This window comes from Pan paniscus, chromosome 3 (assembly GCF_029289425.2).
Source record: "Pan paniscus chromosome 3, NHGRI_mPanPan1-v2.0_pri, whole genome shotgun sequence".
Taxonomy (NCBI): Eukaryota; Metazoa; Chordata; class Mammalia; order Primates; family Hominidae; genus Pan; species Pan paniscus.
Window position 1 is genome coordinate 77053818 of NC_073252.2, and position 21288 is coordinate 77075105.

General features: G+C 43.7%; 1 protein-coding gene and 1 non-coding gene across 4 annotated transcripts; one reads left to right on the forward strand and one right to left on the reverse strand.

Annotated features, from left to right (window-relative positions):
• The first annotated feature begins 12196 nt into the window (after nucleotides 1-12196).
• On the forward strand, nucleotides 12197-20668 carry ERVMER34-1 (endogenous retrovirus group MER34 member 1, envelope). Of its 3 annotated transcripts, none has more exons than XM_014344671.5 (4): nucleotides 12197-12561; nucleotides 13106-13245; nucleotides 13346-13465; nucleotides 18231-20668. In XM_014344671.5, exon 4 carries the CDS (start codon nucleotides 18665-18667, stop codon nucleotides 20354-20356), a length of 1692 nt encoding a protein of 563 aa, XP_014200157.3. In that variant the 5' UTR covers nucleotides 12197-12561; nucleotides 13106-13245; nucleotides 13346-13465; nucleotides 18231-18664; the 3' UTR covers nucleotides 20357-20668. The 3 variants fall into 3 exon arrangements, with proteins under 3 accessions (XP_014200157.3, XP_003806503.3, XP_003806504.3); XM_003806455.5 differs by lacking the exon at nucleotides 12197-12561 and adding an exon at nucleotides 12572-12832; XM_003806456.5 differs by lacking the exons at nucleotides 12197-12561; nucleotides 13346-13465 and adding an exon at nucleotides 12572-12832.
• On the reverse strand, nucleotides 15912-16034 carry LOC112439729 (small nucleolar RNA SNORA26). Its single transcript, XR_003027965.1, has one exon. It is a non-coding gene; the product is annotated as a small nucleolar RNA SNORA26 (small nucleolar RNA).
• Nucleotides 20669-21288: the final 620 nt, after the last annotated feature.

Sequence of the window (21288 nt, forward strand, 5' to 3'; positions counted from 1 at the left end):
TACAGTGAGCTATGATTGTACCATTGCACTACAGCCTGGGTGACCCTGTCTCAAATAATAATAATAATAATAATAAAAGATTCCTAGCTACAGGAGAATCTGTGAATGTGGTCTTTATCTTGCCAGCACCTGTGGTCAAAAGAGTACATAGAAGGGGTTCTATATCAAGGGTTTCTCTACATCAACTGGCAAAATCATGTCCAGCAAACAAAGTTCATTCAAAAGCAACATATGTGGGGGCTGTGAGCTGGGAACTTCCACACTGATGATAGACAAAGACATATAATTTAAAATACATTAGGAGCTATTAAAGATGGATAAGAAACAAGTAAGCAATTGAAAAGAAAAATGGCCAAGGATATCAATAGGCATTTACAGAAAAAGAAACATGAATGGCAATTTTTAAAGAAAATATGTTTAAACTCACTAGTTATCAGAGAAGACCAAAATTAACCAATACTGAGATATTATTTTATACCCATCAGTCTGGCAAAAATTTTAAAGAGCAATGACATATATCAGTGGTGGGAATTGGAAAAGGGCGATTGAATAAGGTCAGGATTCAGGTTTAAAAAAGAGAAATTATTCTGTTTTAATTTGTGTTATGGTCGGGCAGAATGTTTATGTTCTCTCAAAATTTATATGTTGAAATTCTCATCCCTAAGGTGATAGCATTAGAAGATCTGGCCTTTGTGAGGTGATTAAGTCGAAAGGGTGGAGCCCTTGTGAATGGGATGAGCACCCTTGTGAAAGAGGCCCTAGAGATGTCCCTCATCCCTTCTGCTATGTTAAGTTAGAGTGAGAAGGAGGCTGTCATCTGTGAGGAAGCAGCCCTCACGAAACACTGAATCAGCCAGAGGCTTGATCTTGGACTTTTGGCCTCCAGAACTGTGAGAAATAAATTTCTGTTGTTTGTAAGCCACTCAGTCTATGGTATATTATTATAGCAGCTAGAACAGACTAAGGTAATTAGAAAGGAATGGAACACCAGGAATTATAATGTAAAAGACATATTAAATGAAGTGTATATATCAGGTTGCAGTGCAGGAAACATGAACCACCCAACCTGAAATACAAAATAATTTTTAAGCACCTATTATTGAAAGGGCTGGAGCAGTTGGCTCTAAGCTGTGCCTCCGGCAATGGCCGCCAGAAAATCACCGCTGAACTCACCACCAGACACTGCTTTCCTTTCACCTTTTTTTTTTTTTTCAAACATGGAAAAGTATAATGAAACATCATTTCTGTAAGATAGTGACATTATGTATGCATGTGTGTGCATATATATGTGCATAAATTACATGTACAATGGCCAGGTGTGGTGGCTCATGCCTGTAATCCCAGCACTTTGGGAGGCCAAAGCAGGCAGATTATCTGAGGTCAGGAGTTGGAGATCAGCCTGGCCAACATGGTAAAACCCCATCTCTACTAAAAATACAAAAATTAGCTGGGCGTGGTGGCGGGCACCTGTAGTCCCAGCTACTCAGGAGGCTGAGGCAGGAGAATTGCTTGAACCTAGGAGGTCGAAGTTGCAGTGAGCCAAGATCGTGCCACTGCACTCCAGCCTGGGTGACAGAGCAAGACTCCACCTCACAAAAAAAAAAAAAAAAAAAAATTACATGTATAAGAGGAAAATTATGGAAGGAGACATACCAGACTGTGAATGTGGGTTACCAGCATAAGTGGAAGAGCATGGGTGGAGATGGGGAAGTTTGAATTGCTGTGAATAAAAGAGGAAGAGGGAATGAGAAAGGCGAGGAGAAAGAAAGGGAAAAAAGAAAAAGAAAAACACTAAAAAAGGACCATTGTTTTCAGCGTGGGTCCTCAAAGCCACCCTCTGTAACCTGTAATTTAAAAAGCTTCTGTCCAAACTCACCTGTAAAAAAAAAAAAACACCATCATTCAGCTAAGTATGTCATTGTGATTGATTTACATGACAGCAAGTACTAAACCAAACCACTGCTTAAATTATCCAGATGTTCTAGAACCAAATATTTCCCATTCTGGAAAGTAATTTGGCAAAAGCAACAAAACTTTCATATCCAGTGATCCAAAAATTTACACCTATAGAAATATACCCTAAAGAAAAACTGGAGATTTGGGCACAATTTTTGGTTTAAAGATGTTATTTTACTATTAACTACAGTAGCAAACAATAAGGAGAAAAGCAGTCTAAATGGTAAAAATTAATTTTGTAGATCCATGAAATGGAACATCAAGCAACCACTAAAAATCATATTTTTAAAGATATTTAACAGCACGGGAAACTGCTCATGATATAATATTAAGTGAATAATAAAACAAGACAGAAAATATGGATTGCATGTTAGACACACATACACAAACACAAAGACCTTAAGGAGGAGGCCAGGCACAGTGGCTCATGCCTGTAATCCCAGCACTTTGGGAGGCCAAGGTGGGCAGATCACGAGGTCAGGAGATCAAGACCATCCTGGTTAACGCAGTAAAACCCCGTCTCTACTAAAAATACCAAAAAAAAAAAAGAAAAAAAATTAGCCGGGTGTGGTGGCAGGCACCTGTAGTCCCAGCTACTCGGGAGGCTGAGGCAGGAGAATGGCGTGAACCCCGGAGGCAGAGCTTGCACTGAGCCGAGACCGCGCCACTGCACTCCAGCCTGGGCGACAGAGCGAGACTCCATCTAAAAAAAAAAAAAAAAAAACGTAAGGAGGAACTACACCAAAATGCTAATGATGATTAGTTCTAGGAAGTAAGTTAAAGGCAATTATCATTTTCTTCATTTATTTGTGTTTTTTTTTAAGTTTTCTATAAAGAGTGCATATTTGGGATGAAATGTCCTTTTCCTCACCTGATATGAAGGCATTCTGTCTAACAAATCAGTTGGCCCTGTGATCCCCAGCTTGTCAACTCTGTGAGGGCAGATATCTGCTTCACATTGTGTCCCCCACTGCTGAGCACATGCTAGTGGATGAAAGGTTGGGTGGATGGATTTGGTTGTGCTGGTGGGCCAGAAAGGGGTTTCTCTCCTCCATCAATTCCCTATTATTTTCTCTGGAAGTTTAGTGGCACAGTAGGATTTTCTCATAGCTCGGAGGACCATTCAGCTGATTAAAGTATAGGCACTACTTTCACCTCTTTCTGTATCTATTAGGTTATAAATTAAGGAGAGGATAGCATTTGTGAGAAACAGCCAGCAATAACCAGAAATCATCTGTGCATCTGTCAATATAGCATATGGAAAACCACAGGTATATATGTCAACACGTGAGACTGGTCCAAAGGGTCTCTGCCAGGTCTCACCCATGCACTTCGATGAGTCACATTCTAGCACCTTCAGCCTTCTATATCAATCAGGAAAAACAGAAGCCAATATCATACCAGGAGGAGTTGTGCAAGGTAAGACATTTGGACCATTTAGTACATTTAAAACTCATGCCATATCATTTGACACTTCAGAGTAAAAATTTTGTGAAATGACTTTGTTCAAGATCAACATAGCTACCATTTTGAGCATCTACTCATATTAGGCACCTTAAATACGTACTGGAACTGAATTCTAACAATATTATTATGCTCATTTTCTTTATGAAGAACCTGAGATAATGTAAGTTGCTTTAGGACATGTAGCTAATAAATGACAGAGCCAGGATTCAAAGCTTAGCCTGTCCAGCTCCAAAACCTCAGGCTCAGTCCCACGCGCTCGGCAGTCGGACGCATCCTGATTCCCTCCCACTCCAACTGTACTAAAGCAAGTTCTTTTGTTGCCACTTTGATGCATTCATTTTCAGCTAAACAAGTTTTTAAATAGACTTCGTTAATGGATGTCAATGCTTCTGTTCTAGAACTATTTTTGCCTTCAAGACACCCAGGAACATTTCAAAGTCACAACTGAGCAATAACAAATTATGTTTTCCTGAACAAATTTCTAATCATAAAATGATGGTGGATGTTAGTGTTTACATCCTGGCTGTGAGCAGTAGTGCAGGAAAACATCAAAGTTTTTTCGGTAACAAAGAATCACCTCTGATCTTCACTTCAAAGACAACCAGGAAAAAAAATTCTTCCCAGCAACATGTGTGAGATTAATGTCAATCAGGCTTTTCCCTCAACTTGTCTATACAAGTACATGCTTTTTAATAATCAGAGCTTGTTAGGAAACCATAAACCTCCTCCAAAATGGCAGTAAAAATACCTACAGCACACACACACAATTTTTTCCTATGCATTATAAACAAATTTTAGTTAATATATTTTTCCCCACTTAACCCTGTTCCCCAAGACTAATTTTAAAAGAGTGCCAATAAGGCCCCATCACAAAGATGTACAAATGCTGTTTCTAAGCCCAGTAACCTAAACACTTAACATTTTCTCTGATGTGTGTAGAACTTTCCTTCCTCCTCAGAGCCCATGTCTACCTATCCATTTTCTCCCAGAAGCACAAAGCCTTCTAGTCTTGTTCTAGGACTTATTCAGGATTCTCAATTTCACCTTTATAAATAGATGCTCTTTGGGACATGGCAACCGGAGGAAGGCAGCTTTGCTCCTGGAACCCTTCCCAGCCTGGTTTGATGCCTCATCTCTGTCCCCCATAGTGCCCAGTGCTACCTTGACCTTATCACTTATTGTACAATCATCATCTGTGAGTTAGGACCATGTTTTGATCATCTTTGTATCCCTAGCACATAGCCCACTGCCCAATACACAGTTGGTGCTCCCAAGTACCTGTTGTCTGATTAAGAGCATGAATGGATGTGCAGATCACCCTTCACCCATATGGCTAAAAGCGAGAATCTTCAGGAGTCTGGGAAGAAAGAGAGAGAACAATTGGGAAACAGGTCAACTAGAGCAAGGATGGGCAGTTGGAATATGTGACATCAGAAGGTCCAAGAAGTCAGGCAGCATATTTAGCAGAAAGGGGCTTATTAAACACGGGCTAAAGGTGAAGTGAATGACAAGATGACAGCCATTATAGGACACAGGCTAGAGCTTCAGACCCCAGAGAGCAGAAAGCTGATATCATTTTCTTTGCTGCCTGTCCAGGATGGACTCTAACGTTTTTAACTATTTGCACCTGGAAACCTTGGTTGAGAACCTGTATCTATGTGTGTACATGAGATCCAGGCTAATGTGGTAGTGCCCTCTTTCATGTGATAAATGCTTAAAAGCTTTCTCAGTACTGCACACCCATGGCCTCCATGATGGATCTGTCCCAAAATTAGCTTGGTAAGACTCCCAGGCTGGATCAGTAAGTAACCCACCATGCTACTAGAATCTGATTAAGGGCATTATAGAATATTTTACAGTGATTTTTAAACACTTTTGGGTGGGCACAGAGGCTCATGCCTGTCATCCCAATACTTTGGGAGGCCGAGGGTAGATCACCTGAGGTCAGGAGTTCGAGACCAGCCTGGCCAACATGGTGAAACCCCGTCTCTACTAAAAATACAAAATTAGCCAGCTGTGGTGGCGTATGCCTGTTGTCCCAGCTACTCAGGAGGCTGAGGCAGCAGAATAGCTTGAACCCAGGAAGCAGAGATTGCAGTGAGCCAAGATCTCACCATTGCACTCCAGCCTGGGCAACAAGAGTAAAACTCTGTCTCAAAAATCAATCAATCAATCAATCAATAAAACATTTTCAGTTTATCCCTGAATGTAATAATTCATTCAATCAACAAATATTTGTTAAGTTTCAAATATTTGTTAGCTACTGTGCTATAATAGTAGGAAAGGTCCAATGTAAAAACATGACACTTTTTCCATTCATTCTGCATGTCCACAGCCACTGTCGTCAAGGGTACAGAAGAATGTGAGCAAAAGCAAAAAAACAGAATATTTATTAAGTCCAATTTCATCTGAATATCAGCCTATACGAAGAGGGCAATTTCTCCTGTAAGTTACTGAAATGAGGTGATAGTTAATTTGGGGGAATTTTATGAATAGATGTTGTCTTCATTCTTTACGTAAAATCCATCCTGGAGTCCACATAATGAACATTAATAACAGCTTGGCCAGAAGCACCAAGTATGTAGAATGGGCTCAGTTGCAGAAAACAGAATTCACACTACCCAGGTGCAGTGGCTCACGCCCATAATCCCAGCACTTTGGGAGGCACAGGTGGGAGGATGGCTTGAGTCCAGGAGTTCGATGCCTGGGGAATATAGCAAGACCCCATCTCTACAAAAAAATTCAAAAAGTAGCCAAGCATGGTGGTGCACACCTGTAGTCTCAGCTACTTGGAAGACTAAGTGGGAAGGATCTCCTGAGCCCAGGAGGTCGAGGCTGCAGTGAGTCACGATTGTGCCACTACACTCTAGCCTGGGTGACAGGGAAAGACTTCATCTTAAGGAAACAAACAAACAAACAAAAAGACTTCCATAGATATGCATAAAAAATATGCAAAAAAATTTTTTTTTAATTTACACTAGCTCTTGCAGGTCAGCAATCTCAGAGGCCTGGAGGCAGGGAGAGTCTGCCATTCCCTGTTCAGTTACTTCTTGAAACTCACCAATCAGAGAAAATGCTCCTCCTTCCCTGGGGAAGAGTGAGAGAAGGAGCCGAGGCAAGCCAGGCACATTATTCTACTGCAAATTTCTCCACTTGGAATTTCTGAGTGAGAAGTTAAGCGCTTCCCACTAACCAGTTCAATATTTTGAAGTAGTTGATTTCCTTCCCTGTGATTCCGACCTGGACTCTGTCTTTCAAAAACAAGCACAATCACAATGTGTGTCTCACCCAATTGCTGAAATAAGGACTGAGCTCTCCTACAGTAGTATAGGCCAGTAAGAGTCACCTAGGATGGATAAAAGTATCGTTGACTAGCTGGAAATCTGTGTAATCACGAAGTTTAAGAATGTTTCTCATTTCATGTACATCATCAATCCCAGACCCTCAGCATCAATGCCAGGTTTTTTTTTTTTTTTTTGGAGACAGGGTCTCATTCAGTTGCCCAGGCTGGAGTGCAGTGGTATGATCTCAGCTCACTGCAACTTCTGCCTCCCAGGCTCAAAAAGCAATCCTGCCACCTCAGCCTCCTGAGTAGCTGGGACTCCAGGCGTGCACCACCACACGAGGCTAATTTTTTGTATTTTTTGTAGAGATGGGGTTTTGCCATGTTACCCTCGCTTCCTTGTACAACTTGCACTCCAAGTAATGAGCCAGGGTCCAGGTGTTCTTACAGGTATGCTGTAAACATCTGATTTTGCCATTCCTCAGGTTCATAGCTCAGAACACTGAACAAACATTCACCAAGGAACATAGGGTAATTCTTAGGGTCTGCTTGAGTTACTGCTATCTGGTCTCAAACTCCTGAGCTCAAGAGATCTACTCACCTTGGCCTCCCAAAGTGCTGGGATTACAGGCCTGAGCCACCACGCCCAGCCCAGTACGGGGACTGATAGATCTCAGAGTTATCAAGAGTCATTCTAAAGTGTATTACCCTATACAGTGGCATATGACTGTAGTCCCAGCTAGGCTGAAACAGGAGGATTGCTTGAGCCCCATCGTTTTGGATCCCCAGGCTGGCAAGCTGGGAGGGTACAGTCGCCGAGAGGCTAATAAAAAAGATCCGGAGACAGCAGGCAAGACATGGAGTTTTATTCCGGGGGCTTACATACCGGGCATCCAGGAGTGGCATGCTGGACAGGAAAACCACTGCTATTTTGTGAATAACATGTAAGTTATAAAGGTATTTTCGTTTGGCAGCCTCTACTTAGTAGCCTCTACTCCGCTCAAAACAAAGGCCTTCGCTTCCTTGTATGACTTGTGTTCCAAGGAACGAGTCAGGGTCCTGGTGTTCTTACAGGTATGGTGTAAACATCTGATTTAGCCATTCCTGGGGTCCATACCTCAGAACACTGAACAAACATTCACCAAGAAACATAGGGTAATTCTCAGGGTCTGCTCGAGTTACTGCTATCTGGCAAGACATGCCCACCATCCAAGCACAGGAGTTCAGGGCTGTAGTGTGCTATGATCATGCCTGTGAATAGCCACTGCACTCTAGCCTGGGAAACATAGCAAGGCTCTGTCTCTAAATAAAATAAAATAAAAACTAACAAATTACAAACTTCTCAACAGGCTTGCCATATTAATTCCCATGGACATACCAATTTACTTTTGAAATTATCTTTTCCAGCAAACCAGCCTCGTTCAACATAAGCTTTAATAACATATTTCAGATACTCTTACTAATCTTACCGAAAATAAATAGTAGATTTCCAAAAAAAAGAAAGATATCCATTTATAAGAACACTTTCACTTCCTTCTTACTGTTTTGATTAGTACTTGAAATATTTATCTTATTCTCCTTTTGTTTAAACTTGGAACTGGAATTTTAAAGTGGAGCTCATAACCTACATATTCCACATTTGAAAGTTTTAGCCTTACTGGAAAAAACCAGCAGATGTTCATTTCTCATGAAAATATGGCAACAAGAATGCATTTGCAGTTACAAAATAGGGAAAGCCATTTGTGGTACTCATTAATCCTGCTACTCCTGTGAAAAAAGCTAAAAACATTGCCTGCATTTTGCAGATTGAAAAAAAGTAACAGGTTCCATCTTGCTCTAGGTATAACAGCAAAGCCTTTGGTAGAGCCAGAAATAGAACCTCAAGAGATTTGTGTTCCCTTTTTGATACAGAACAGAACTCAACTCAGCAGCCTCATTAAAATCATGCTACAGAAGAAGCTGGTCTGTCTCTTCACTCAATTTTCTTTAATAGAGTTCAATCATTTATTTCCGCTCTACTTTCAACTGAGTGCCTTATGCTAATTAGTCTGACCATACTGTATAAATTATTACTTTAATTTATATAGTGATTTCATAGAATACATTGGATGCTAAGCATAATGGATAATATGTAATCATTTTAAGGAACTTTTTTTTAAAGAAAAAGCACTATTTAAAATCCATATCATCAAATCCTACAGGAGAGGAAGCTGTATTATTTAGGTTCAGCAGGTCAACATGCAACTTCCAATATGACTGCCTTAATATAATTCTGTATTTTAAAGCATTCCAAATTAAGCCCCATAATTTTTTAAAGAAAACCACCTTCAAAGTTACAGAAATTGAGAATTCCATGCTGCCATGGAATTCTGTGTCTACCATCTTGCCATTGCAGCTGTAATTTCAATTTTCTAAATTTGTGTTTGTGCACACATGTGCAACTGTTAGAGTGGCATTTGAGTCACGAGCTACTACACTGATTAGATGTGCTCAGAACTCCTAATATGTTTACTAACCATCTACACTATTGGACTGGGAATAGACTAGCTCTCAAAAAAAAAAAAAGCAATATGTGGATCCTCAAGGGCAAAATGAAGATTTTTAAAAAAATTTTTAGAGGTCAGGTGTGGTGACTCACCCCTGTAATCCCAGCACTTTGGGAGGCTGAGGTGGGTGGATCATGAAGTCAGGAGTTCGAGACCAGCCTGACCAACATGGTGAAACCTTGTCTCTACTAAAAATACAAAAATTATCCAGGCATGGTGATGCGCACCTGTAATCCCAGCTACTCAGGAGGCTGAGGCCGGAGAATCGCTTAAACCTGGGAGGAGGAGCTTGCAGTGAGCAGACATTACAGCACTGCTCTCCAGCCTGGGCAACAGAGCGAGACTCCATCTCAAAAAAAAAAAAAAAAAAATTTAGAGATGGGATCTTGCTCTGTCACCGAGGCATGCAGTGGTACTATCATAGCTCACTGCCTCTCACCTCAGCGTCCCGAGTAGCTGAGACTACAGGCACATGCCACCACAATAGGCTAATTTTTCTCAGGCTGGTCTTGAACTCCTGGCCTCAAGTGATCCTCCTACATCGGTCTCCCAAACACTGAAATTACTGGTATGTGCCACCACACTCTGCCTAAAATGAGGAATTTAATCATGCCTATTGGGTACAGTAGCTGGAAAAATTAAATGAGATAATCTATACAGAGCAGTTAAAGGAGTGCAAAGAATGAAATAAGTGTGCAATAATGGTTAGCTATTATTAGCTGTGAACATGCTGGCCTGAACACATGCTGGTCTTGCAAACATCAACTTTTATTGACATGCATTTATACAACACATTATTAATGAGCATCATTTATGGACATTTTAAACATGGTCTACAAAGTCCAGCATGGTCTGGCAATCACCAGCATCTCCAGCCACATCCCCTCTGTAGCCCAGATTATATCATGCCTTATCCTATATCTCTCTCCACCCCACCTCACCCCTTGGCTTTTTGTGTAGAAAGTCATGGCAGCCTTTCTACATGTCCATGGATACACTGAGCTCCTTCCTAGAGCACACACACTGTACATCCTCTTTCCTCTACCTATACCCCAAGCTCCACTCTTTTGCTTTATAAAATTATCTTCAATTTTGTGCTTAATCATCCTTCCCTCAAACTGACAGCTAGGTCCCTGACACCACCACTCCGGCTCTTAAGTGGTAATTTTACATTTATACAGGATTCGTGTATCAATGTCTGTTCTATATACTATACTAAAAGTTCCACAAGGGCAAGGTCCTTGATTTGGGGTTTTATTCACTATTTTCTCTCAGGTCTACTACAGTGCTTGACTATGGTAGGTTCTCATTAGTTTTATAAATGAATAAACATAACCCAACAACAAGGCTATTGCTCCCAAGAATTGAGTATATCTTTCATTTTATTTCACAATCACTATTCTCCTCATCTCTGGCCTTACTCAATCTTACAGTGAAAAACATAGACACTGTACTAGGTAAAAGTAGCTTGGGGTAAAATAAAATGTGAATTTAATTGGTAGAGAAAGGGAGAAGGAGAAAAAGTCAAGTTACTTAAACATAGAAATGGGTTGGTGACCAGTGTTATGAATGTAAAAGTGTCTAAAGACATATGCAGAAAGGATTCTTCTAAGAGTATTGCTTGCTTTTGCGTAGTTGAGAATAATGTTATTTCAGTGGATGGATATGTTCATCACACTGTAATGCATGTAAAAACAACGTGTAAAGAAACATCAAAAAAAAAGACATCTCAAAGAGTGCTACTTGGAAAAAAAAAGAAAAAAGAAAAAGATATGGGGTAGTGAGTCAACATTAGCAAGGGGTAGTATAAACAGTGTTTAAACCCATGTCTTGAGCCAGGCAAAAGAGCAAATGACAGAGAGAGGACCTCAATGAAGAAAGAGGAGACAAAAAATAATGACCTGGGGAGAGCTTAGACCCGTGGGGCTGGCAGAGCCCAGACCAGAGGGGTGGGAGCCGCGCTGCTGGTGCTGGGGGTGCTCCAGCCGGCAGAACAGTGGGAAGGGAAAAGCAGTGGGCCCATTTAGAGGTTGAAAGAGGCAGGGACTGAGAAGCTCCAGGGTTTGAGGACCACTCCCCCATCCATACAACAGTTAGTATCCCAACTGCGGACCACATGTCCCACGCCCCAGAGCGATGGCCCTTGTGGTTTGTTTGTTTGTTTGTTTGTTTGTTTGTTTTTGAGACAGAGTTTGGCTCTTGTTGCCCAGGCTGGAGTGCAATAGCGCAGTCTCGGTTCACCGCAACCTCTGCCTCAAGCGATTTTCCTGCCTCAGCCTCCCGAGTAGCTGGCATTACAGGCATGCGCCACTATAACCGGTTAATTTTGTATTTTTAGTATAGACGGGGTTTCTCCATGTTGGTCAGGCTGGTCTCGAACTCCCGATCTCAGATGATCTGCCCGCCTCGGCCTCCCAAAGTGCTGGGATTACAGGAGTGAGCCACCGCGCCCGGCCGCCCCTTGTCTCTTTAGGTCTCTTCTGCTTTATCAAACATGGACACAAATAGGGTGCTCCTCAGGCGTACAGGCGCCACCAACCAGCCACTGCTTCTGGTAAAGAGTCTTTCATCGCATTTAGTCATTTCTACAGTAAAACGTATTTTCCAAAGAGTACAGAACACCAGTCATGATGAGTTTTGTTTCTTTGCTTCTTAGAATCAGAGGGGTTTCATTCGTCCACAGAGAAAGATGATTTGCTATTTTTGTATTTTCAAGTTGTAACACATTTTTTTCCCTTAGCTCTTATAACGTTAATATTTTTATATTTCATTATGGGTTTTTATTCTCCATTAAAAATGTCAGTCCAAGGGAGGCCTTTGTTTCGTCCATTTAAGGATTAGAAGATTGCCTGGCACAGAGTACACACCTGATGAAGGCGTGCTGAATACCTAAGTGAATAAAAACGCGGCATAAATAGCAGCTCAGGGCTCTAGGCGGTCGCGTGACTGAGAGCCTAGGCGCCAAGGGGAGGAGAGGGTAATCGCGAAGTCTCCCCAGGGGAGAAACCGAGGGGCTGAGAGAACCAGATCGACGAGGGCCAAGGCCCAGCAGGATGCCTGAAGAAGCCGATTCTCCTGCCCAGGGTACCTGAGGTTCGAAGGATGCTTCGTGCAGGCTCGCCTTGTGTCTCACCCGCCAGACCTAGGAAGCCAGACCTAGGCAGGCAGTGGACACAGGTGGCCAATGGCTGGGCCCGTCCAGCCCCCGTCCTGCCCTCGTCCCGAAGTTTCCTGGGATTGGCTGCCTGCCCCGCGGCCCTCCTCCCAGCCCCGCCCTCGCCCAGAGTCTTCCCCGCGCCGAAAGCGCAGGTATGTTCCTAGTCTTGAGCGGGAGAAAATTACCCAGCTCGGAGCACCTGGCCAGTGGGACCGGTGGGTTCCTGGTGCCTGAATCCGGCTGTCCGCTCTGCGGTGCCCCGCCCCGCCCCAACCCAGGATCTTCCCAGCCCCGCTCCGCCCCAACCCAGGATCTTCCCAGCCCTCGTGTGTCCCCGCTCACTTCAGTTCCCGCCGCGCGCCTTCTTCTTGGTCTTCTGGCCTGGCGGCGATCGTCGGCCAGTTTATCCCTCGGAGTTGCGCTGTGAGTGCGTTTCTGCCCTTTGGTCTCCGGCGGGGAGGGCTCCCAGGCAGGGTCTGGGCTCGCCCCGTGTCCCCTCGAGCTTTGCCCGCCCCGAGCTCCTCTGCTGCCCGCGGCCAGAACGGAGGGGTAAAGCAGCCCTCGGCGGCCCAGGGGGCGGACGGCCGTGCCCGTCCCAGGGCCGCGCGAGGCACAGGCGCTGCGTCCTGCGGAGCCGCTGGGAGAATCCCGGGGCAGGTCCCGGCGCGGTAACAAGTTTGCGCTTTGCCTCCCTAGGGCAGACACGCCGCTACTTTGTAGCGGGTTTCGGGCGGGCCACGCGTGCGGCGACAGGAACCCAACCCCGGCCGACCTTGGGCTCCAGGAATTCGTTGTCTACGTCTGCGGAGGTGCGGCAGCCTCAGTTTTAAGCGCAGGTATGTCCCTACCCTTGAGCGGGAGGAAATTACCCAGCCCTGAGCACGTGGCCAGTGGGACCGGAGGGTTCCTGGTGTCTGAATCCTGCCCGCTTAACAGGAAGGCAATAGAGGCTGTGCTCTGAACCTTTCCCTCACGATGATCTTCTGCCTGTTGACCATCCTGGTGTCTTTCCCATGTGGCCCTGTATGGTTGGCATGGTTCCTGTCTTTAGGACTTGTGAGTATAACGCTTTATTTTTTCCTGAGCTTCTCCTATGTCTCCCCTTTGTGAGCACAGTGGCTAAAGAAGTCCATTTGGTCCCATGTCTAATCCATCGCATAACTGCTTGGCCCCCTTTGGTAGCCATGTCTGTTTTAGGTTGTGGGGCATTTGCCCGACAATGAACGTGAGTCAGAGATAAGAGGAGGGTCGCAAGCTGGGTGGAGGAGAGACAGGGAGTCCATTTTTGTCTGCCCATTTAGCAGCTTTCTCAGCCCTACAATTCCATAAAGATACTCTATCAGTTTCCTAAGTGTTGCGCAATGAACAATAATAATTTATGTAGGAAAATAAATAGCCTGTAATAGGATAACAATTATATGCCCATTGGTGATGGGAGTATATGCTGAGGTCGAGAATCTATGGGGGGGTAGGGCGCAGTGGCTCACTCCGGTGATCCCAACACTTTGGGAGGCCGAGGTGGGCGGATTGCCTGAGGTCAGGAGTTCGAGACCTACCTGGCCAACATGGTGAAACCCCATCTCTACTAAAAATTCAAAAATTAGCCAGGTGTGGTGGTGCATGCCTGTAATTCCAGCTAGCCGGGAGGCTGAGGCAGGAGAATTGCTTGAACCTGGGATGCAGAGGTTGTGGTGAGCGGAGATCGCACCACTGCACTCCAGCCCGAGCAACAGAGTGAGATTCCATCTCAATTAATAATAATAATAAGAATTCCGTCTCAAATCATCATCATCATCATCTATGGGGCTTCCAAACTGCCAAGGACATGGCAGAGTCCCAGGGTATACCTAGTCAGTGTAAGTAGTGTACGTTTTCTCTTTTGCCAGTGTACAAGCTCACTATGTCATAGCTGGTTATTATCTTTCTGAGAATTTTGCTTATAAGAGTTGTCACAGGATAGAGTAAGTCTGTTTTTGTTTGTTTGTTTAAGACAGAGCCTCGCTCTGTCGCCCAGGCTGCCATCTCGGCTCACTGCAACCTCCACCTCCTGGGTTCAAGTGATCCCCCGAGTAGCTGGGAAGACATGCACAAGCCACCACGCTGGCTAATTTTTGTATTTTTTAGTAGAGATGGGATTTCACCATGTTGGCCAGGCTGGTCTCAAACTCCTGACGTCAGGTGATCTGCCCTACCTCGGCCTCCCAAAGTGCTGGGATTACAGGTGTGAGCCACCACACCCGGCCCAGAGTAAGTGTGGATGGCTCAAGGGAGTATCTTAAGAGGTCTTCTTGTGGTTTAGAAGCCAACTCTGTGACTGTAAGGCAATCATGTGATGTGCAGTGGGGTTCTCCATCAGGGAGAGGTACAGGTTTAGAGCATTACAGAGTTGCAAGATGAGGAGGGGTTGGTCTGTCAAGTAGAAAGGCACTCTTTTATGGAACTGTAAGAGTTGACACAGAATGGGAAACAAAGGTAAATAAGAGAACCTATTGTAAGGTTAATGGCTTTGTCAATTAGGATGGCAGCTGAGGTCACTACATAGGCATAGGAGCATGCCTGATACCATGGGATCCAACTGACATGAAAAATATGCTATGAGGCCGGGCATGGTGGCTCACACCTATAATACTAGCACTTTGGGATGCCAAGATGAGAGGAACACTTGAGCTTAGAAGTTTGAGACCACCCTGGGCAACATGGCCAGACCTTGTCCCTATTAAAAATAATTTTTTTTAAAAAAAGAAGCCAGGTATGGTGGTGCATGCCTGTAGTCCCAGCTACAGGGGAGACTGAGGCGGGAGGATCTCTTGAGCCCAGGCGTTCGATGCTGCAGTGAGCCATGCCTGCACCACTGCATTCCAGCTTGGGCAACAGAGTGAGACCCTGTTTCTAAGGAAAAAAAAAAAAAATATATGCTATGCAACTTACCTGAGAGGAAGAAAGTTGTCCTAGAATACCTACAGCTATCTCATTGTTTTCACAGCAATATACACGGAAAGGCTTGTCAAAACTGAGTAAATAAAAACAGGTGTGTGGGGTGGTTAATGCTAATTTCAATATCTCAGTGAAGGTTTCTGTGGTTATGCCTGGGAGAGCATGTAGAGGTTAGGCAAAGGCAGCACAACTGGGAATCCATTGGTAGCAACAGCCAGCTGCTAAGTGTGCACACCTGCCTTCGAGATCAGGAGGAACGCAAGTGACGCAAGGCCTTTGCGGGTGAGTTAGAGTAACTTGAGACATTCCATGGCCTAAGTAGGTAACAGTTCAAATGTCCGTACCCATTGAAATCTGGTTCTGGGAGGCATTATGACCAGAGTCAGCCAGTCTTCAGATGTTCTCAGGTGAAAGCAGTCTATACTATTCTGCTGGGCCATTACTGCTTACAGTGTCAAATACCAACACTTGGTTTTTATGCACTGTCAAAGCTAAGGTTAAGTTTGAATGTATCATATGTGATATGCAAAAATATCACAAATGTGCTTAAACTGTAAGGAATTTGTTCAGCTGTGACTCCGGACAGGAGTCTAGCTCCTCCAAAGAGGAGCTTTACATTCTTTTCTCTGGGTTTTATGGAGACTTACTTAACCCTTCTGCTTAATGCACTGTGTTAACCTTAAAAGGGGCACAAGAAAGGGTGATTTAAGATTTTTTTTTTTTTTACAGGGTTTGCTACTACTCCCTGCACTGCTCCCTGGTCCACAGCTCATGAATCTTAGTTTCTTTTTTGAGATGGAGTTTCCCTCTTGTTGCCCAGGCTGGAGTGCAATGGCACAATCTCAGCTCACTGCAACCTCCACCTCCCAGGTTCGTGCCATTCTCCTGCCTCAGCCTCCCGAGTAGCTGGGATTACAGGCATATGCTGCCACGCCTGGCTAATTTTATATTTTTAGTAGAGACGGGATTTCTCCATGTTGGTCAGGCTGGTCTCGACCTCCCAACCTCAGGTGATCCGCCCGCCTTGGCCTCCCAAAGTGTTGGGATTACAGGCGTGAGCCACTGTGCCCGGCTGCATCTCAGTTTCTTTAAGTCTGCAATCCCCATTAGAAGCAGCTGTTTTGCTAAGTGAGCCCATGGGTGTCAATTGCCTTTCTGTTAAGAGAGCCAGATTCGGGCCTTGGTGACAAATGCACCAAGGAACCCTCCAGTCCCACTGGTCATGTGCTTGTGGCCTGGGTCATTTCATTTCACTCAAGGCCAGGGATGTATATGTTAACCTCCATGGGAAAGAAGAGGCAGGGCAGGGTGAACAGCTTAGGATTGGCTAGTTTGAATAATTTCAATGGATTTCAAATTGTAGAGGTTGTCCCCTAGTTGCATAGCACTTGGCCCTGGGATGATTAAGGCAGACAAATAATTGCTTACATGTGTGTAAGGGCCAGATAGAGGAGGTATGGCTCTGGATTGATTAGTTTGTATATCAAAGACATGCTCCTGGTTGGCCCCTTGTTATCTCTGAGAATTGGCTAGTCCCTAAGAAAGGTAGTCTCTCCTCAGCTGGAAAGGTTTTTTGTTTGTTTGTTTTTGGTTTTGTTTTTTAGACAGAGTCTCACTCTGTCACCCAGCCTGGAGTGCAGTGGCGTGATCTTGGGTCACTGGAATCTCCGCCTCCTGGGTTCAAGCGATTCTCCTCCCTCAGTCTCCCGAGTAGCTGGGACCACAGGCGCACACCACCATGCCCAGCTAATTTTTATATTTTTAGTAGAGGTGGGGTTTCGCCGTGTTGGCCAGGCTGTTCTTGAACCCCTGGCCTCAAGTGATCCATCCGTCTCAGCCTCCCAAAGTGCTGGGATTACAGGTGTGTCCCACCGTGCCCGGCCCTCAGCTGGAAAGGTTTTCCAAACGTCAGAACATAATTAGTATACAGAAAATTTTAAGGTATTTACATATGTGTGGATAGGATGATCAAAAGAGCCAAAAAGAGCCAAAAAACAGTTGGCTCTTGGCATCCATAGCATTTCTGATCAAATTATTTTCCAGTGCAGTACTTGTAAATCTCACCAAGACTCTAGAGATGGTAAGCATACTGCAAAGAGTCTTCCAAGACCCACACTGCCTTTTATGGTACTCTAAATGGACTTTATAGATTTGTCTCCAGCCTTAGACTGTTCTCACTGCATGTTTAATGGATGGACTGTGCTATCCAACTAGATGTGCTAAGGCCATAACAGTGGAAAAGAAACTAACAACTGAGATTATTTCTTGTTTTGGCATTCCTTTATGAATTGAATCAGATAAAGGAACTCACTTTACAGCAGAATTAAATCAGTTACTTGCAAAACTCTTGGATATTCATTAAAATTGTATACCCCCTACTATACTCAATCCTCAAGGCAAGTGAAACATAAAAATCTAAACATAAAATGAACTCTAGGAAAAAATCTGTCCATAAACTGGACTCAGACGGCCAGAAGCATTACCCTTGGTCCTTATAAAGATCTGGAATACTGACCGGTATGGTGGCTCATGGCTGTAATCCCAATACTTTGGGAGGCTGAGACAGGATGATCAGTTGAGGCCAGGGGTTCCAGACCAGCCTGGGCAACAAAGTGAGACCCCCATCGCTACAAAAAATAAGAAACAAACAAAAAAGGTCTGGAATACTCCAAATAGGAGGACTGACTGCTTTTGAAATCGTTTTTGGCTACTCTGTGCCTACTGGCATCTCTAAAACTTTCATAGATTGAATGTGCATTGTGGGGACTTCAGTGAACAATTCAAAACTGTGACTAATTATATACAATAATTAGTATACTTGGAGCATATTTTCAACAGGTAAAAATGTGTGGCTTTCACTAACAGACCCTGCCATCTTTTCAACCAGGTGATCAAATATATCTGAAAGTTTTTAGAAGAAAAGATGTATTGTAACCTCCCTGGAAAAAGAAGAGACCTTATGAAGTACTGCTAACCACCTACATAGTCATCAAAATAAAATTCCTGAATTTGTACAAGCCACAGGAAGCTAGGTTGAGATCATTACATGACAACTGGAAGGCCAAGCCTATGGGTTACCTCAAATTGAGGAATTTCGGCACCTACTCACAGGCTCCATGAGCAGATGAAGTAGACAGCTTTACTCAGTATCTCAGACCAAGAACTTCGTCTCCATCTCCACCTAGCTGAAACATCTTCCCTCCTCAACCTGGAAAATTCTCTGACTTAGAAATTTAAACAAAACCCTCCCCTTTCATTGAATCTCCATTGTCTGGAGTTTGCTTGCCTTAATCTAGCCTGTTCTCCCTCTGTTCCTCCACTATGGGCTCCCTTTCAAACTATGCCCTGCTTCAACTAACCCTTACTGCTTTTTTGACAATTCTAGTACAACCTCAGCACCTGCTTGCTCCAGTTTTCCGGACACTATCTATCTTGACTAATCAGTCTAATTGCTGGTTATGTGAACATCTAGATAATGCAGAACAACCCGAACTAGTTTTTGTTCCTGCCAGTGCAAGCACCTGGTGGACCTATTCTGGACAATGGATGTATGAAAGGATGTGGTATCCACAAGCAGAAGTACAGAATCAATCTACTTCCTCCTATCATAAAGTGACTTGGCACTGGGAAGCCTCCATGGAAGCTCAAGGTCTATCCTTTGCTCAAGTAAGGTTATTGGAGGGAAATTTTTCTCTTTGCGTAGAAAATAAAAATGGCAGTGGACCCTTCCTAGGTAATATACCTAAACAATACTGTAATCAAATACTATGGTTTGATTCTACAGATGGCACCTTCATGCCCTCTATAGATGTTACAAATGAATCCAGGAACGATGATGATGATACAAGTGTTTGCCTAGGCACTAGACAATGTTCCTGGTTTGCAGGTTGCACAAACCGGACCTGGAACAGCTCAGCTGTTCCCTTGATTGGTCTGCCCAATACCCAAGACTACAAATGGGTAGATCGAAATTCTGGATTGACCTGGTCAGGTAATGACACCTGTCTCTATAGCTGCCAAAACCAAACCAAAGGCCTTCTGTACCAGCTATTTCGCAACCTATTTTGCTCTTATGGCCTGACAGAGGCACATGGGAAATGGAGATGTGCAGATGCCAACATAACTAATGACAAAGGTCATGATGGACACCGGGCCCCCAGCTGGTGGCTCACAGGTTCCAATCTGACCTTGTCTGTGAACAACTCTGGCCTCTTTTTTTTGTGCGGCAATGGGGTGTACAAAGGGTTTCCACCTAAATGGTCTGGGCGATGTGGACTTGGGTATCTTGTACCTTCCCTCACCAGATACCTCACCTTAAATGCTAGCCAAATTACAAACCTGAGATCCTTCATTCATAAAGTAACACCCCATAGATGCACCCAAGGAGACACAGACAATCCTCCTCTGTATTGCAACCCCAAGGACAATTCAACAATAAGGGCCCTTTTTCCAAGTTTGGGAACTTATGATTTAGAAAAGGCAATTCTAAACATTTCCAAAGCAATGGAACAGGAATTCAGTGCCACTAAGCAGACCTTGGAAGCACACCAATCAAAAGTTAGCAGTTTAGCCTCTGCATCCCGAAAGGATCATGTCTTGGATATACCGACCACCCAACGACAAACGGCTTGTGGAACTGTTGGCAAACAGTGTTGCCTCTATATAAATTATTCGGAAGAAATAAAGTCTAATATACAGCGTCTCCACGAAGCATCCGAGAACCTGAAGAATGTACCGTTACTTGATTGGCAAGGCATATTTGCAAAAGTGGGAGACTGGTTCAGATCATGGGGCTATGTGCTTTTAATTGTTCTTTTCTGCTTATTCATCTTTGTTTTAATCTATGTTCGTGTCTTTCGCAAATCTCACAGATCCCTTAACTCCCAACCTCTGAACCTAGCCTTATCTCCACAGCAATCAGCACAGCTCCTTGTCAGTGAAACTTCATGTCAAGTTTCAAATAGGGCAATGAAGGGACTAACAACCCATCAATATGACACAAGTCTACTCTGAGAATATCTGAATAAACAGCAGCTGCAGACAAAAAGCCTTAGCTAAACTTTGATGAGTAAAGCAGGTCTTACCGAGAATTCAGCTGCCAAAACCCTCCTCTGAGTGTTCCTCTTATAAGGGCACTTAGCACTAGGACCTCCCAAGGTATTGTAAATAAGCCTTATCAGAACTTTTTGTAGTTTCATTCTGAAGCCTTAAGACACACACCATGAAGCTGATCTGTAAACCCTTACCCCTTGCTGTTCAGAGAGCTACTCTTTATAGTGTTCCTGCATGCATATATAATAAATGTTTTTTTTATTGATCTGTTAATTTGCAAGCCCCCAAACACTGGAACTAAGTTGGGGGCAGGATAGTTTCTCCCAACAGCACTTTGTAGGCTTCTGGATAGACCAAAGAGTGTGTTTGAATAGATAAGGGAATTTTGTTCCCTTGATTTTGGTTGAAGGTAGAAGAATCCAATGTACACATACACAAAACTATGTCCTTAAATTTGTCTCAAAGAATAAATATTGGGTAGTCATCAGAATTGACTGAAAACTTACTTTAGGGAGAAAGCCACAAATAATTTAGGCTGGTATGATCTGAGCTTTCCTGACTTCCCATGGGCATTTTAGTGGTCTAATGGAATATTAGTCTGATATGCATTTTAGCCATCTTATGAAATGGGCCGCAGGTGGAAGTAGGATGTAGGGAGTGTTGAGGTGGCGTCTATTATATCAAATGCTTCACTCTGCCCAGTCCTCTGGTGAGTTCCTTACATGCATCTTTCTAGTTAATCCTCTCGGTGTTCATATTTTACAGATTAATCAACTCAAAGGGTAGATAGCTTGCTAAAGATTATACTATTACTGAAAAATAGCAAGATGCAGAACAGCGTACCTAGTATGTTACTCTTTTTTTTTTTTTTTTTTTTTTGAGGCAGAGTCTGG